Below are 16674 nucleotides of genomic sequence, written 5' to 3' on the forward strand. Positions count from 1 at the left end.
CCAACCGCAAATTGTGTCCTAAACTGTAGATTTGGCCGTGAAAACTGCAACACCATACCATGCCATGCCAGGTTGGGATAGACCAGGCCAGGTTGGTATGTTGGCCCGGCCAGGTCGCCCCAAAAACAGGTCTCGGGCAGCGTAAAAGAGGCGCCCAGCAGCAAAAGGAATGAAGACGTTGTTGGAATTCAATGACGGGCTCGCTGTTTTCATGTTCCGTCTCACAATTCATCGACATCAAATGCCACCCACTATCATCGGGGCTTGCGAACTGGCGGAGGTCAGAAGGAAGCTGGCCGAGCCATGACTGCAAGACAGTCCGATGAAGAGAGAGAAGAAAGCCGGTCCGATCATGTCTGATGCCTGCAACTATGAGATCAGCGCCCGTATACTAGTAGGCGTCACTCTCGTTGTTCACGTCCGGTACCTGAACCAGACCAGCATGATTCGGGTCATGTTATTTGCAGCCGGAGCATGATCGCTAAATATCCGTACCAGACACAGGACAGATACGGATAAGCCGTGATTTTCGTTTTTGGCCTCCATCTATGCCGAAGAAGGTGCAACAGCGGTCTTTGAGCCGGCCGAGAATTCCAGCAGTATTAGCAAGAGCCGAGGCCACCCAGGCGCTTCAAATGCCGCATCTCCCTCCAAGTAGACTTTTAATATAGGCTTGGACTCCGTACCTTTTGACGCCTGTATTACATGTTGTGAGCTAGTTCCGTAGTGTGAACCATGCACTGCTAATAACAAAATAAAACATGGCCATTTTCATCGTCGCAGCCGGAAGCCTCCAAGTACGTTGTGTAGTTTGTCAGTGTATGCATGCCCTGTTGTCCAGCGATTGTGCCGTGCGATGTTTCTAGCCGCTATTGTAATTGTGGACAGAATGAGGATTAGGGTGGTTTGGCCATATCAGGGAGGTGGAGGATGACCTGGGAGGGTGCGCTGATGGCTGCTTGTGCTTTGTGAAGTCAATATAAAAAAAAAAAAAAAAAAAAAAAACTCTGAAGCCCAGGATCCCTCTAACAATGAGCCCCTATCCTCACCGAAGGACGGGATCGGGTTAGGAGAACAGGGCTGGCAACCAAAAGAACGAGCTCACCACGACGGGGGACCAGACGGAAAAGGATGGCTTTTCTCGTCATCCTAGCAGGAACCCGACTAGCATTGGGCGGGCAGAACCAAAGCCACGAGCAAGCATATGGGGACTGGATGAATGGGTGTTCCCCGTAGGGCATGCATACAAATTACTTTATTGTGCAAGCATAGATTCCTGTGCCGTAGCGTCAGGTGTTAAGGTGGTGGGGCGGGGGAGCGGCTGGGAGCGGCACCGTTTGCGATTTGAGGAGGTGGTTCTCTATGTGTGTGTGTGTGTGCGCTATAATACCATACACGCTGTACGTAGCGCTAGTATACGCTGTGTGTGATGATATGACGAACAAAGATAGAGGGGGTGGTAGAGCAGGTCCAATCTTTGTGGGTGACGAATCCATCCCGCCAGGCCGTAGCGATAATCCAAGCGGCTGGATTAAGCTGATCGGTCCCATGTGCATTCCATGCGTACAGTGTCTGCGAAGATCCCATGCCGAAGATTGTGTATCTGCCAACTAATTGTCTAGCTGATCCTTTAGGTCGGTGAGGGTTGTGAGACGGAATCAGGATAGTCTTCAATGAAAACAACCAGTAGGTGGAGCTGTTGACCCGACCCGGTACGGCAGGTAGCATGCTTCGGATCGCTTTGAATTTGAGCTCGGCGTTCCTTAGTAGCTAGTTGGGTCCCAAGGCCTTCAGATTCAAACAACTCGCCGCTGGGCGTATGGCCATGATAGTGAGGACGAAGTCAACCCAGGTCCGTCGTAATGAAGAGTATCGGACGGTGGACAGGTTAGGTGCTGAACGTGTGACGGCGGCAAACGTGGCTTTTGCATAAAGAGAAGAAATACGGCCCTGCTTGGTCTCTACACGCGAAGAATATGCTTGTGATTTACGGCGGGCACAGCGTTGAATATCTTGTGTTGACAGAAAATTGACAACAGATGTGTTCCTGCCGTTTCGTCCAAGAAACGGAAAGTACCGGTTCTCCCTCCTTGGGACAGAAGGTTGGGGTGTCCGGACTGCGCCTTCCACAGTTGATGTATTTTGTTTCACAAAACAAGAGAGGCACTTTGTTGTTGTTAGCGTTAGTTTTCCGGCGTGGCATGCAAGACAATAAGCAGTAACCCCACGTTGGTTCACTCCCTCCAAATAACAAGTACTTTTCCTACGGTGCGGATACTTCGTCCATGCTTGGTGCTTGGTCTGTGTTCTGCAAGACAACTTTCTTTGGGCACCTGTTCCCCCTCCCCCTCCCCCTCCCCCTCCCCTAAAAGATGAAAACACTCGTCATCTCGGGCTTATTTGCAGTCTCAAGCTGAAGCACGCCATCATTTGCCTGCGTGTATGCTGGCTCAAGGCAAAGTGACAACCAAACACACCCTGATTACACCGTCTGGAACGTCCGGCTGGCTCGCCATTCATTCAGGCATGGTCCAAGGACCAACCGTTCGACCGGAAGTGGTGAAATCCCGCGCGCCTCAGTGGCCGGACTCAAGGGGCCTGTTGCTGCCAGAAGGGGGGCGGTCCCTGGTGTGTGTGCTTTGAGGATGGCGCTAGCTGCCAGGCACTGACAAGGGAACCTCGTGCCAAGTGGGGGAAGCTTTTTCTTCTCAACTTTTCTTACTTCTTGTGTGTGTGTGTGTGTGTGTGTGTGTGTGTGTGTGTTTTTGCCTCATTTGGTCTCTCTTTCTGCCTCATATCCGCAACAACCCCAAATAAATGACTTATGCGAACTCAAAAAGTCAAACTCATGTGGAGCTTCATGAGGGGTGTTGTTTTTTATTTTATTTTTATCGCTAGCTTTTCTCTTGTTTTTTTTTTTTTTTTGACTATATGGAAATGGTGTCGTGATCAGCATATCAGGGAGCAACTAAGAATGAGCATGGGAATGAATTCGCAGTGATTGACCTCGAGTCGGCAGCAACTGATGTGGGTGCGACTACGTTACCTCCAGTCCACACACGTGTTGCTGTCTGCTGCAAGTTGCGTACCCATCGCACCTCGGGCTATGTGCAGGGCGAACGTGTGGATAGAACAGGGAGGGGAGCAGGCACAGGTAGAGAGCTCAGCACGGTACGGCGCAAGGACAGGGTGACCGGCACGTCCTCCGTAGAGTAAGTACCGTTTGGTCACTCTATGGCTGCAAGAGCAGCCCTGTCTGCACGTCGCTGGAATTGGGAGCTTATGAGTGGGTTTCCCAATACAACGTGATACTACGTAGTACATTTGCTGCACCTACCACTTACTACTCTACCAATCCTATCCCATTTTCTCTGTATTTTTCTGATGAACTTTTTTGGGCCCAGTTCTCTCCTCCTCCAGTCTAACGGCCCACTTCAGTCAGCCCAGCGAGATTTCCCTTCCGCTTCTCCTGCAATGTGCGATCTCCCGACAACCACGTGAGGTTGGTATCGATTACCCTACGGGCCTGCTACATGCATCATTTGCGCCTTTTCTATGAACTAGGCACCGAATCTCAATCTTCAAGTTCCGATGCCGCCTGTCTGCTGAGGCGGCTTTACACCACATTGCAAGCATCGGGTGCCCAGGAAGAACCAAATCTGCTCTCGAACTGTTTATTTCTTCATCATATACGGATATGGAAGACCGCCTTCTATCTGATCACTGATTAAAAAACTGCGTACTAGTATTGTGTTGAACCTCCGCTATGTCCACATAATGCAACAACCTCGCCCCCATTTGCCCTTCCTGTGCGGAGACTTTTGCGGTCGATCATTGCTTCTTTCCCTCCCTGCCGCACTCTTGCTCTCGGCAGTCGCCCTGTCGCCTTCTTGATCATAATTGAGAACGGATTCGGTCTTGTACCATCACTGGCGACGTCAATCCGGCACCCAAAATCGGTCCAATATTCAATACCCACGGGCATCTGCTTTGCCTGCGCACATGATCGTCCGACAGCCACGTTGCTGAACATGCAGCCAGCCAACTTGCCGGAAATGCTTGGATTTCTTCTCTTACAACCCCCTCATCACACTGACTCGGACAACTACGGTCAAGAAGAAAAAAAAGAAATGAAGTGATCGACAGTCCTCCAAAAACGAATATACATAACAGCCCCGGGGCTTGCCTATTCGCTGACGAATCTCCATCTCGGTATTGCCGCCTGGATGCGCCTCACCGTGTTTTTTTTATATGCAGGCCTAGGATTGTTGTTGCGTGCTCGCCGACATATCATTCATTTGTATGGGAACCTCCTTGTTTCTCTGTTAGTTTCCCCGTCAAAGGATGCGTGGAACAGGGCCACCTTATCCAAGGGGGCATATCCGCGCAGGCTCTCTCCCTCGCCCGAACCATGACAAAAGTCACCGATGCAGTGCATGGTTCCTACACAGGACGCACAACGCCCACCGCCTTTCCCCGTCTTCAGATGGCTGAGGGTTGCGGATACCAATGCTCTCGGAACCCCCCACATCACTACTGGCAAGGGCCCTGCTATGCTGGTAAAGGATGTTTGAAAGCAGACAGGCTGCTAGATATGGCGGAAAGGCATACCACATCATGGTTGCTCTTGTCACAGTTACGCCGATCTAACATTTGACTATCTCCGATATGAAACCTCTCGGGCTAAATCGACACACGACAGCAACTATGTTTCCATTCGCGTGGCTAGCAATAACCGCCGCACGTCAATGCAGCCAAGAAGCCAATGCAAGACGGCCAAACCCGTTGAGCGAAGCTCCCAGACACTATCTATTAGAATTCCCCCAGGCACTCTATGTGACAACCTCATGGCCATGGCATGACTTTCGATGCCTCCTCTCTCCCTTAGCTCCTCGCTGCAAATGCTCACATCTCGACTGACTCGGAGGTAATCAATATTTTGCTGTTCAAATACGCAACAATTGCACCATATCTAGGCGAGCGTGGCGAGGCCGAATTGTGATGGTGGCTGCTAACTTTATCAACCGTCCAGACGGAAGGGAAAGGAGGCAAGTCCACTTCGTATGAACTAGCAAAGACAACTTGGCTAAGATTGACGGCTGAGAACCGTACATTAGTACTGCTAGAGCGCGTCAGGTTACGGGCACCACAAAATATGGATCACGTTGTTCGCACATTGATAATAATGAAAGCCACTTCCTTTTTAGCCACAATAAGGACACAGACCTGGAGTCCTAGCGCTACCTGCGCGCGACAAAGGCTTGCTCCTGGCTGTCTCTACTCCATACCCTTCTCCTAGCAGAAGGGTGCAACAAATCAGAGTGGTAGTCGAGTCAAGACCCCAGAAAGCCTTCACCAGTCGTTTGGAGTACTCCCAGTAACGATTAGCGAACCTTTTCCGCCTAAGCTGTTGTATCCCATCTGTCAAACAGCCATGCTTTCTATTGAGGCTAGAGGCATTGAAGCCATCAATGAATGGGAATGATTCACCAGGGTCTTGAAGGGGAAAACCTCAAGTTACATTCCCGCAGTCCAGCATACGAAAAAAAAAAAAAAAAAAAAAAAAAAAAAAAAAAAGACCAAGCTGAGTTGTTAAAAAAAAAAACCAAAAAAAAAAAAAAAAACCGAGAATTACAATAATAATGATAGAATATTCGTTCGCGCTATGCCGTCTTCGGCAGTCCATGCTTCATTAACATACCTCTCTCATTTGCACGGCACGACAGACGACGCACCCCCTCCCTGCCACCCACCAACTCCAGGATGCGGCACCTTGCACATCATCATTAAACGCAAAAAAGTGGATTGCGCTTAGTTGTCCCACGTGGATGTGCACCAAGAAGAATCCGGCGGTGCTATTTCCTAGACATACTCATCGGATTCTCTCGACTTGGACAGAAAACGAGACAAGCTAGCCGCTCAAGAACAAGACACACAAGTCCATCACTGCATCATGTGCTGGCCAATGCAGCCATTGACGAATACATGACTTTTTTTTTTTTTTTTTCATAATAAAAACAATAACCTGTACATGTGTGCACACATAACTGCGACACACATATCACAGAGTGTTTGTACATAAAATGTACTAAGTACAAAGTACCAGCAGACGCGGAGGCATTCGAAGATGGATTTTCGCGGAAGTGTGCGGGGGTCTGGCCTCTGGGTTGGTGGGAAAAGGCTACTTGTGTGACGACCTATCGGTTCCTCAGATTTGTGTGCCACGTTTCTCCCACCTGCCAGTGTAGGATCTTCGCTGCCGTCCACTACGGGCTAGCGGGTTGGGTGCCTGCCAGCTTCGAATGGGTATTCTTCTCACAGGTGCATCTGCACACTCCACCCACACACGACGTAAAGACGCTGGCCATTTTCGGGGCAATAACAGAGTCAAGCTATTTCACCCCCTGGCTCCCGGTCATTGTGCTCCTCTGGGCTCGTCCACCAAGCTTGAATAGGTAGGAAATACTACATAATAATTCCACCACACAAAAAGGGGAAAATAGAAGAAGAAGAAGGTGAAAAAAAAAAGGTAAAAGGGAGGCGGAGTCGCTGAATACTTGTGCCGTGACGGAGCAAGTTCCTACACAAGCCAACTGGCGCAACTGGCGTAACTGGCGTTAGTTGGTCATATTGCCCCAGCCCCTGTAACATGGAGCAATGCGACGGTGATGCCGACCTTAAATAGGCTCAAAATTGGACACCAGATTATAAGGGGGTGCCATGGCCATGTGAAATTCTTCAATATCAACAAACCCTCTTATGTCCTGGACCCCTCAAAGTCTCTTCGCCTCACCCCAATGGGAGGGTACTGTGAAGTGAGATCCCCCGCAATTCGAATACAACAGGTGGCCGCTGCCTCCGTCTACTACTACTACAGCTATTATTACTACTACTATGTACTATCTTACTACTTGTGAAGTTCGGACATGTGGCCTCCTTTGTTAGATGCTGGCAAACCCCATGCCGTCAACCCCCTTGACAGGAAGTGTTGCGAGTCGTGGCCACTGCCTCAGCTAGGGTTGCCCATGGGTGATTTCAGATGGGGGTGCAACGCCATGCTCACATAATATATTTATCCTGGATTTGGCCGACACAGAGCCGCCCCTGAACCCCTGCACCTCGCCAGACAGGATCAACTAGTCGGTTATGATCCGTTTTCGTCCACTTTGAATTGTTATGGCGGCGGGGGGGAGTAACCGATCGGGGGCGATCGCCATAGTAGCACGTTGCTTCGAGTTTCGCACGACGCCAACCAAAAGTTGACAAGCCAACAACAACATGGTACTGTGTTCGTCATATCGGTTTCACTCACATCATCATCGTCACCACCACACAGTCTGAGAGTATTGTACAGCCTTCATGGAATCAGTCAGCCCGAGAGAGGCCGACATGAAGTAGCTATGGTCGCGAGAGACTACCGACAGTTGTTCCTAGTCGACTCTGAGCACCCGGGAGTCTAGCCGGTAGCCGCACGGACAGGAACCAAACGACATCTTGAAATCAACAAATCACAACGTAGCCCGTGCAGTAGCTGACCATGCGACCTCATCTCATCCCTTTAACAGCAGGTCAACGGTAGGTGAGCGCGCTGGAGCACAAACTCTGAGTGACAGCCAGTCGCCGTGTTGGAATGAGTGACATTTTCTAGGCGGAACCGATGCCGCCTACGACGACGTGACACGCCATCACCCAACAATTTTGGTGGAAAAGAAAATGTAGCGTTGAATGACACCAGCTTTTTGTAGCAACCTCTCTTGAGCACGCGTAGGAAAGGAAAGTAGATAACCATGCCCACATCAAAGAGCAGAATTAGAGAAATCTGCCGCTAGTCCATGGCTAACCAATGTCGCAAGTCTAGCGACCAACTTCGGAACATGCCTCGGACTCGAGAAGAAACTCTGATGGTAATATCGGAGCTGCATTTTGGTATTACCCAAAAAGCAGAGAGAGTTAGAAAGGCCATACGCGTGCCATTGGGTCCTTTCTTTCCCAGTAATGAGGCTTAGAATCAAGACGGTGATTGAGCAGTTACTTTTCGGACTACAGACTTCTGGGCCAGCGGCGCCATCAAGCTCTAGGTCTGTAACCCCTGTTGCATCTCCTAGGTTTTCAATTACCCAAGTTGCACATGCGCCTGCCGTCAGTAACAGGGACGTAGGCTGTCGACATCTTGATGACGACTACAAGGGAGTCAGTCTTACACACACACACACACACACACACACACACACAGACAACATACACACACACACACACACACACTCACACACGGACGGGAAGGCACCAGCAAGTAGCCACCAGCAGCCGTCGCATACAAGGCCTAGGCCAATATGGAAACATTTCTCATCTCATTCTCTCTTTGCACTCCATACCACTCTTTTCTCCGTTTGTTCCCGCTGCGTGTGCAGTGCAACCAACTCCCCCGCTCCACTCCACTCTCTTCATGATGCTGCCGAGTCTCCTGTTCTAGGTCCAGTACCCATAAGACTGCGATGCTTTGCAAGCGCCAAGGATGGCAGGCAAGTCAAAGCGAATGTGACGCAGTCGAGTGATTCTGTCGTTAAGGGATGAACCTCGCATTCTACAGTCAAGCTCAGATACTTTTTTTGCTCTTGACTGCCTCTAGCTCATGGTGGCTGCTCGGAAGGTTCTTTGCTATACTTTTTCTTTTCTTTTTTTCATTGGGAACGAACATACCGGCAGGCAAGATAAGGCAGCAAAAAGAGGCAGCAAAAGCATCACACCAGCATGCGCAGTGCTCACCTGTTCGTCTTCTGGGCAGAGACGTGGGGTTGACGGGATCTAGTCTTGGAGGCACGCACTGGCTCTGCCACTCAGGGTCCGGGCCACTCCCTCGACAGCTTATGATTCATTCAGAAAATTCAAAGCCGCATTCGACTTCTACCGTTTGAGCCATGGGCTTTGAGTCAAAGACGGAGGAACAAGGTTTCGCCCCGAGTAAGGGGCGGCTGGAACACTTGCGGCTAGGCACCTTTGGTACGAAGAGGTGCCGTTTTCGGTGATGGCCTCGATGGCGTCGCGTTGATGGCTTGCACCGAGGCTAGACCATCAAGCCATTGATTAATGGCGGCCTGGTCAAGAACGCTGCTGCCTTTCAGGCTGTCCAAACAAGCACGAGGAAATGCAATGGCCAAGACAGGTGGAGAAACCTGGGACGCCAAACGGCTTTGTCCTGTCGCAGGCGCGTGGTCAAGAATGGATATAACCATCTTTCCCTGGTGTCAACGACAGAGTTAACAGATGGCTGCCAATGCTGATATGACAGACAAACATATCCGAGACTTGGGTGTTCGGGCCTTTGTCCGCCACAACTACGGAACAGCCCTGTTTGTACCCAGCACGGCCGCCCCGCAAAGTTCAGACGACATAGCTACCTTATGTACCGATACATGTTTTGGCTTCAACCTTTCACCCCAATGCGACATGCAACACACCACGCCCAATGGATCCTCAGACGGCATCTGCGCCGGGGTTCTGGCTACCATCATTGGGTTGAGAGCTGACGCTTTGTTTTCGGGGCTAACTCCGCCATTGACGACTTCTTGGCATCGCAAACCCCCGGACCCCAGCAAAGCATCCTTCTGTAGGAGAACACAATACTTTGGGGGAGATTGGGCCGCCGCGAGCATGCCGTCAACGGTTTTTAGCTTCGTGGGCATTCAGGCCATGTCTCATACAGCGTCAAAAACAGCAATGATGGTCAAACGGCCAAAACACGGCGTGGTATTTACTCTTTTCCCACGTGAATCAGGCGTGCGTGACCAATTGACGTCGTCTAGAAAAACCTTTTCTTGTTTGATCCATCTCGGCCGCGACCCTGTTGACAGGAAAACAGCAACATCTGGCGTTTTCTTTTTCCCCCTTTTTTCTCTTGTTTTTTATTTTTATTTTTTCTTTGCCGAATACAAAGGTTACTACTGACACACGCAGTTTGTGGGCCTTTGGACCGATGATCGACGCCGGGAAACTTCTCCACCTGGACCAAGCATATAGCACAGAGCAACAACAGATCCGGGCGTCCCGCTCAATGGGAGGCTCCAAAGCTTACTGCGACTGGCTCCGGCTAACCTCGACTGACGAAATGGAGGCGACAAGATCAGAGAAATGAACCTGTTCCTGCTGGGAAAAGTACCCCCATTCTTCTGGTTCGGTGACGGTTGGGCTCCAAATCATTATGGCTGTCTCAAGTAATTGCATGGTACCCCTCAAATGGTGAATACTTCCATGCCTGGGGCAGACAGTCGAGCCATCTAGACATGCGTACACATGAAGCAATCTAGGGTGAGAAAACACACCTTTCGGTCGCAGAGAGAACCACCAACCCACATTAGCGCGCTCGTGCGGCACTCTGTCGGCCTTAGTCCTGTTAAAAGGCGCCAATGAAACTTTCTTCTGTGAGAGGACGGATGGACGACCTGCTAATCGCAGGCCGTTACGGCCTTTCTGCATGGGCCAACTGCGACACGTTTTTCCTTCTTTTGTCCGATTTGACAACAGACAGGCTCCAACTACTCCATCAAGGCGCCGTCTCAGTTTCGATCTGTTAGCACTCAGGTGGACGGCTTGGCCTCTAGTGGAAGAGGCTGGAACAAGCCGAAGTGATCTATGATCTATCACTAGGCCTAGTAAGAGATAGTACCCCGGCAGGCCATATCTTTTGCTGAATCAGTAAAACCATGTGTGTAAAAAGTAGTCACACCTACCAAATACGAACAAGACCACCACCACCACCACCACCACCACCCTTTTAAGGTGTTTGAGACATTTGAGACATTTGAGCGGTGGACGTCCACCTGCTTGCAGCAAACTAATTTACCTCGTGGCGTTGTGCTTTCCCGGGTGCTCGCATTTGGTGTGCGTGGCATTTGCCCCTTGCGTCGCCCATCTGCTCGCTGGCAATGCTGACATCGAACGGCAGATGCATTTTCCTTTTACCAAGTCACTGGTAACCAGGGAGAAGACGTTCTGGGATGGTGCCGAAACTAAGTGCCTTGTCACTACTGGGAGTGTCGGAATCGGATACAGGAGCCAATCACCATCTGTTTGAAAAACAGATTCAAAGCATGTGTCACGGTGCCGCCAGTATGGTTGAACGAGTAACGTGTAACGAAGCCCTCGCAAACCTCGGCTATTCTCCTTGATTTTTTTATTTTCTTTTGGTGGGGAGGGCGGTTCTTACGTGACAGGAAGGGAAGGCGCAGTGGTCAACACCCTAGGCTTAGGGGGGGGAGGGGAGAAGGGAGATTACAATCAGGAAGACTGAAAGATATGCCCTTTAAGGGCCTTTGGGCTGTGCGTTGACCAGTTTCAGCCACAAAGTAATACATGTGGCACCAATCTGCGGTGACCTACTTTCGCCGCCGTCTCTATGCCGCCGTCGTTCGGTCCGGGCCCGTAAAAAAATCAAGCCTTTGCCGGCCCTCCCCTTACTAGACTAGCCTTCCTATGCGCGATCCTAGCATGGGGTCTCAAGGGTCCGAAGAAGAAAACATCACACTGGCTATCGACGGCGTCCGTGAGGGGTGGACAGAGATGCCGAGAACAACCCTCTTTTGAGTGATCACAACAGCCCGATCCCATCGGACGTTGCGGGTGTCTTGACGGATGCCTGCAATGGGCGGCTTGTTTGGGCTGCTGTCCCAGTGGAATGGACCAGCGGATGAATGGTCGATTTCTCTTCCATTCGTCCCCTTTCCCTGGTGGTGGTACCGTGCCACGAGCCCCCCTTTTTGGGCAATAGATGATTCCACAGCTATTACCGCGAGGTGGCTTTGGTTTCGAGCCTGCCATCGCACAGCATCGTACCCCGTTGAACCCCCCCCCCCCCTTCGCACATGTGATGAGCGGACCCCCGGGCGATCGGGAAAAAAAAAGGAGGCAGGCGCACGAGTATGCGGGAGCTAAGGTAGTGCCTATGCTCTTGGGTCCGTCCCCTTTCCTCCCCCAAACTTCATGATGCTGCCTTGGTGAAAAACCTCCGTAGCTCGCCAATCGTGCGCTGTGAGGCGGCGATGGTGCCGCATGCGGGAGGCAGCTTCCGATATTCAATATTTGAAAGGTACGTTTGTGTGTTGCAAGGGTATAGATACTACAATGGTCAAATGTCCTTGGTCGCTTCTTCTGAGAAAGCCGGGTACTGGTCTGTTTGAACTCACCAGGCGGCTCAGCTTCAACACGGTTTTTCTCAGTCCTCTTCGTCAAGTGCTAAGAGACAGGGCTACAAAATAGTATTGAACACATGCATATCCGTTTGTTGTATGTACCGCTAATAATAGTCAGTGTACTCGATGAAGCCGGTCACGCACGTCGTTAAGGGTATGCTTAGGCGAACGGTATGACCTGGCGCCGAACACAGGGCTCCTTAGCCTAGGCTACGACGACAAAAGGGGAAATGGACGGTGTCACAGGGAGTATATTGGCGAGCTGTATGACAGTGCGTCGGTAATTGCAATCCTGAATGTAAATGGCGAGAGAGAAAATCATGCTCGGTTGGAGGAACAAGTCTAGACCTTGGAGTGGCGGCAAGCTTATGACGAACTTCAACGGGTTCGGAATGATATGGATGTGGGCTATTATTGGGTATTTGGCGTGAGCTCCTAAGAAGACATGGGTTATGGAATCACAACTTTCAAAGCGTGGGGCTTTGACGAGGCCCGTTTGGTTCGATGCCCCGGAAACGGTATTGCAGCTTCGGATCGCCAGGACGAGGCAATGTTCGGGCCGGGGTATTCGCATATCCTCTTGTCGAAGGACATGGTTTGTATCGGTGATGGTGGTCGCCGACGTCAAGCAAACGGACGGTTCATTCCTGGTTATGTCACTGCTGCATTCGGATTCGGGGCGATATCAGAGGGCCACATGGTAACGGAAGCGTGATCAGTTCGCCGACTGGTGGAGTGATGGTTTTTCAGCTGTCTTGGAAGGGGGCTCTTTGATCGGTTGACGTTGGTGGCTCGGTGAGGGTCTCGACCTCGCATTTTCCGTCATCGCCGAGTTAACAGACTCTGGGCCATCGTGCCACACTCGTGGGCATGTTGGTGTTCTTTGCATGGGCTGCGGGGTCACATTTTCCGCAAACGGAATTGTGAGAGCGAGTCGAGACCTGGGCTGTCAAAACCTCGTGGAGAGAAAGGAATGGTGGCGATTCCATGTACTGAGCAGAATATTGAATGGGTTTGACACTCATGGGAGGGGATCCCTTGAGTGGAAATAGACGATCTCAGAGTGAGCCGGCTTCACCCATTCCCCATGGGGTCGTGTGTTGCAATTGCCGGGCGGAGTTTCGGCGACCCGTGACTGCGGAGTTTGAGGACCGAGTGGGGCCGCGGTCAGCGGAGTTTTTAGTAAGCGGAGTTTAAACCTCCAACCTCCGGTCCTTCCGACCAATCCTTCAACTCCGCCATCCTACCGAATGCCCAGTTCGACCACCGATGAAACCACCAACCGCGTAAGCTGACCTGCCTTTTCTTGGATACGACGGATCAGATAGACAGAAAACCTCTACGATCGAGTGAATTTGGCGGGCATTTCTCACCAACATCATTCCAACTTCCTCCTCTCATAGCCCATCAAAACCGATTACTGATTGTTCATCCTCACCTCGTACTCTTTTTGACGCTCCTGTATAAATCTCCACTAAGAGCGGAAAATTCAAGCAACATGTCCGCGATCGATCCCAAGCTGGGTGAGCCGGACTCCGCTGACAAGTCTCGGCAAAAGAGCTGCAACGCCTGCGTACGGAGCAAGCGCCGTTGTGACAAGCGGACCCCGCGGTGCACCCGCTGTGCTGAGAAGAACTTCTCCTGCGTGTACCAGAACCTGCCTCCTAATGGCGTTGCCACTGCTAGTAGTGCCGATAGCCATGACGACCCGCTGCAAGCTATGGACCTCGAGGATAACGGTATCTCGCCGCCACACCCTTTTGATTTCAACACACTCGACGGCACCTCTTCGACAGCATCGCCCACATTTGTTAACGGAACTTTGGTCATGACTGAGCCTACCGACAGCAACGCAACGACTACGACGGCGTCGTCGATTAACCTGAACTTGGACGCCAACATGCCGTTCGACTTCAACTCCGTCATGGACTTTTTGAATGCGGACCCGGTGCAGGGGGGAGAGATGCAGCTATGGGAGACACCGCAGCCCCCAACGGTACCTAAAACCATCGTACCTGAAGTACCATATATGGGCTCAGTGTGTTGCGGTATGGATAAGGATGATATGCTGGTAAGAAATCGAGTCTGTTCTCATTAGCTCTCCCTCATCTTCATTTTGTTTCTATCATCATCCCATCCCATCTTCAACCACGATTGTTACCATAAATCATCATCTTCCAACTTGATTTATATCTTTTCATCCACATATACTTTTACTCCTCACCGTTCCTGACCAAACACTTAGTGTATGTCGCAGGATGATTTCAAGCCATGGCAGATCCACGAGCCCGACTCGCGCATCGGCTTCCTGGTAAACTACTGTACAAAGATGCACGTCACATTTGCCCAGACAAAGCAGACCCCTTTCCTCCACCGTCACCTCTACCGCCATACCCGGGGGACGCCGCGGCCGCTCATGGCTGCCTATACCGCCATCTCCGCCTATGCAGGTCGTACCGAGACCAACAAGGGCTGGGCTATCCGCGCTATTTGCGAGGGTGCAGCCGAGGTGCTCAAGAGCTCCAAGGATGCGGCGGCATCGGCGGCCATGTCGGGCCATGACAAGCTTGCGCGAACGCAGGCGCTGTGGATGCTGCAGACCATCAGATGTTTTGACGGAGACATAGCACTGCGGGCGCAGGCTGAGAGAGATATGGGCGTGCTGAAGAGGTGGCTAGAGGAATTGGAGGGCTTGAGAGATAACCTCGACGACGTGCATTTGTTGGATGACCTTGCGGTGAGGCAGAGGCCGCCGAGGTCGTGGGAGGTGTGGGTTTTCAATGAGAGTGTCAGGAGGACGATCTTGATGGGGCATATGTTCACATCGCTGTTTGAGATTTTAAAATCAGCTGGTGAGGCTGGTGAGTTTTTTCCCTCTTCATTTCACTCCCTTCCCTTTGAATGCGTGCGTCACTTGTTCTGTGGCTTATGATCATCACGCCTTTTACGTTATCGACCAGAGATTGAATGCTAACAGGAGATGGCTGTAAAGAACCCGACCCAGCAAATTGGATGGCGCCGCACCGGTGGACATTCTCGAAGCATCTCTGGGATGCTCAGTCGTCACCGGCTTTCTTCTCAGCGTGGCGCGAGAAGCCGCTCTTTATGATTAACAGCTTCTTCGTGAATGAAGTTGCCAAGGTGGCGAGGCCACTTGATGTGGATGAGTTTGCAAGGCTTTTCCTCACTCTGTAAGTCTACATTTACATTTCTGCAAATAAGGAGCGTAGAACGCGTACTGATGGAATCTTAAATAGAAACTTCGGTGTCGAGGAGACGAAGCATTTCATGCTGGAGGCTTGAGGTGGACGACGCCTGAGCACAGGCAGGGAAGCACGTCACTCATCCAGCGGGTGATAGTCTGTTTAAAGTTTCACCGCTCGACGTATGTCTCCGGAGAATCCGTCATTTTGCCAAGATTGGAGAGCAATCTACGTCCACCACACAAGGTGTTCAACAATGAGCATGTGTTCTTGGGCGGCGACACGCATTCTCAACTTACAGTAACACGTAAATTACAGATACAAGAGGGCTGCGAGGCTGGTCTGAACAGGTTCTCTCGCTCTGGGGCACTCTGACCACCAACCTATGTTGAGGAACTGTCATCCGCTATGGATGAAAGCTGAATTGACAGCGCAGCGGATCTATCGACGAAGCGGAGTGGGGCAATTTCCCCGTTGGCTTACATGCACTATGATCTGGGAGCACTTGGCTTTCAGCTGCGGCTGACATTCTATTTGATTTATGTCTTGGCCAGAGAGCCCTGACAATAATACCATTTGAGAGAGAGCCCCGCAGACAAGATGTCTTAGACTTTTCGCTGTCTCGAACAGTCAGTTCATCATGATGATTGTTTTTTCTTACGGTTTATGGGTGAGACAATATTAAGGAGGTTTAGGAATATAGCTGGATAAATCATGACTATTTGATATTTAAATGACCATACCAGGCGCATCGAATTTCATGGTGGGCTTTCTTTTCGTGTTTTGTGAAGTTAGTTCACTGCTATGTTAACATGACCTTCGAGTTGTGGTACCAATAACGCCATTCTTTCTTGATTCGTAACCTTCTGCCATCGCTGCTCTTATAACTCTTTATATTGCGACGAATTTTTGCTCCAAAGGGACAGTTGAGGTTCTCTATTTGCAGAATGTTGTTGTGAGAGCAACGCACTACCTCAAGCTTGTACTCACAACTGAATGTAGCCGATGGCTAACTTCCCTCCTGTAAGCCAATAATTCCTAGAGGAAACATTTCTCCTAGGGCTCATGGAAGGATACTGCGTGTCCATCACTGGGGAAGGGTCATAATAAGCGACGACTGCTACAGCCGCCTAGAAGCTATGAAAGGGAGGTAAACCGTGTTTTTTGGTCGGTCTGGAGTGACTAACAGAGGCTCTGGCATGTTCTTCCACTACATCATAAATGATTCAGTGATTCATGTCAAAAGCTCACACTGCATATAGCTTGATCCGGCACGAGCCTTGGAAAAA

The 16674-nt window shown here is 50.8% G+C and overlaps 3 protein-coding genes across 3 annotated transcripts; all 3 read left to right on the forward strand.

Annotated features, from left to right (window-relative positions):
- Positions 1–4427: 4427 nt before the first annotated feature.
- On the forward strand, positions 4428–4574 carry CTRU02_208675 (uncharacterized protein; the record flags this gene model as incomplete). The annotated part of the gene is made up of 1 exon (XM_070205121.1): positions 4428–4574. One exon carries the CDS (start codon positions 4428–4430, stop codon positions 4572–4574), a length of 147 nt encoding a protein of 48 aa, XP_070061196.1.
- An 8053-nt stretch (positions 4575–12627) lies between these two features.
- Positions 12628–12897, forward strand: CTRU02_208676 (uncharacterized protein; the record flags this gene model as incomplete). The annotated part of the gene is made up of 1 exon (XM_070205122.1): positions 12628–12897. One exon carries the CDS (start codon positions 12628–12630, stop codon positions 12895–12897), a length of 270 nt encoding a protein of 89 aa, XP_070061197.1.
- Positions 12898–13680: 783 nt separating this feature from the next.
- Positions 13681–15485, forward strand: CTRU02_208677 (C6 zinc finger domain protein; the record flags this gene model as incomplete). The annotated part of the gene is made up of 4 exons (XM_036724906.1): positions 13681–14253; positions 14428–15043; positions 15175–15373; positions 15440–15485. The coding sequence occupies 4 exons, from the start codon at positions 13681–13683 to the stop codon at positions 15483–15485; spliced, it is 1434 nt and encodes a 477-aa protein (XP_036583538.1).
- Positions 15486–16674: the final 1189 nt, after the last annotated feature.

The sequence above is a fragment of the Colletotrichum truncatum genome (genome assembly GCF_014235925.2).
Source record: "Colletotrichum truncatum strain CMES1059 chromosome Unknown Contig_0005, whole genome shotgun sequence".
NCBI classification, from domain to species: Eukaryota; Fungi; Ascomycota; class Sordariomycetes; order Glomerellales; family Glomerellaceae; genus Colletotrichum; species Colletotrichum truncatum.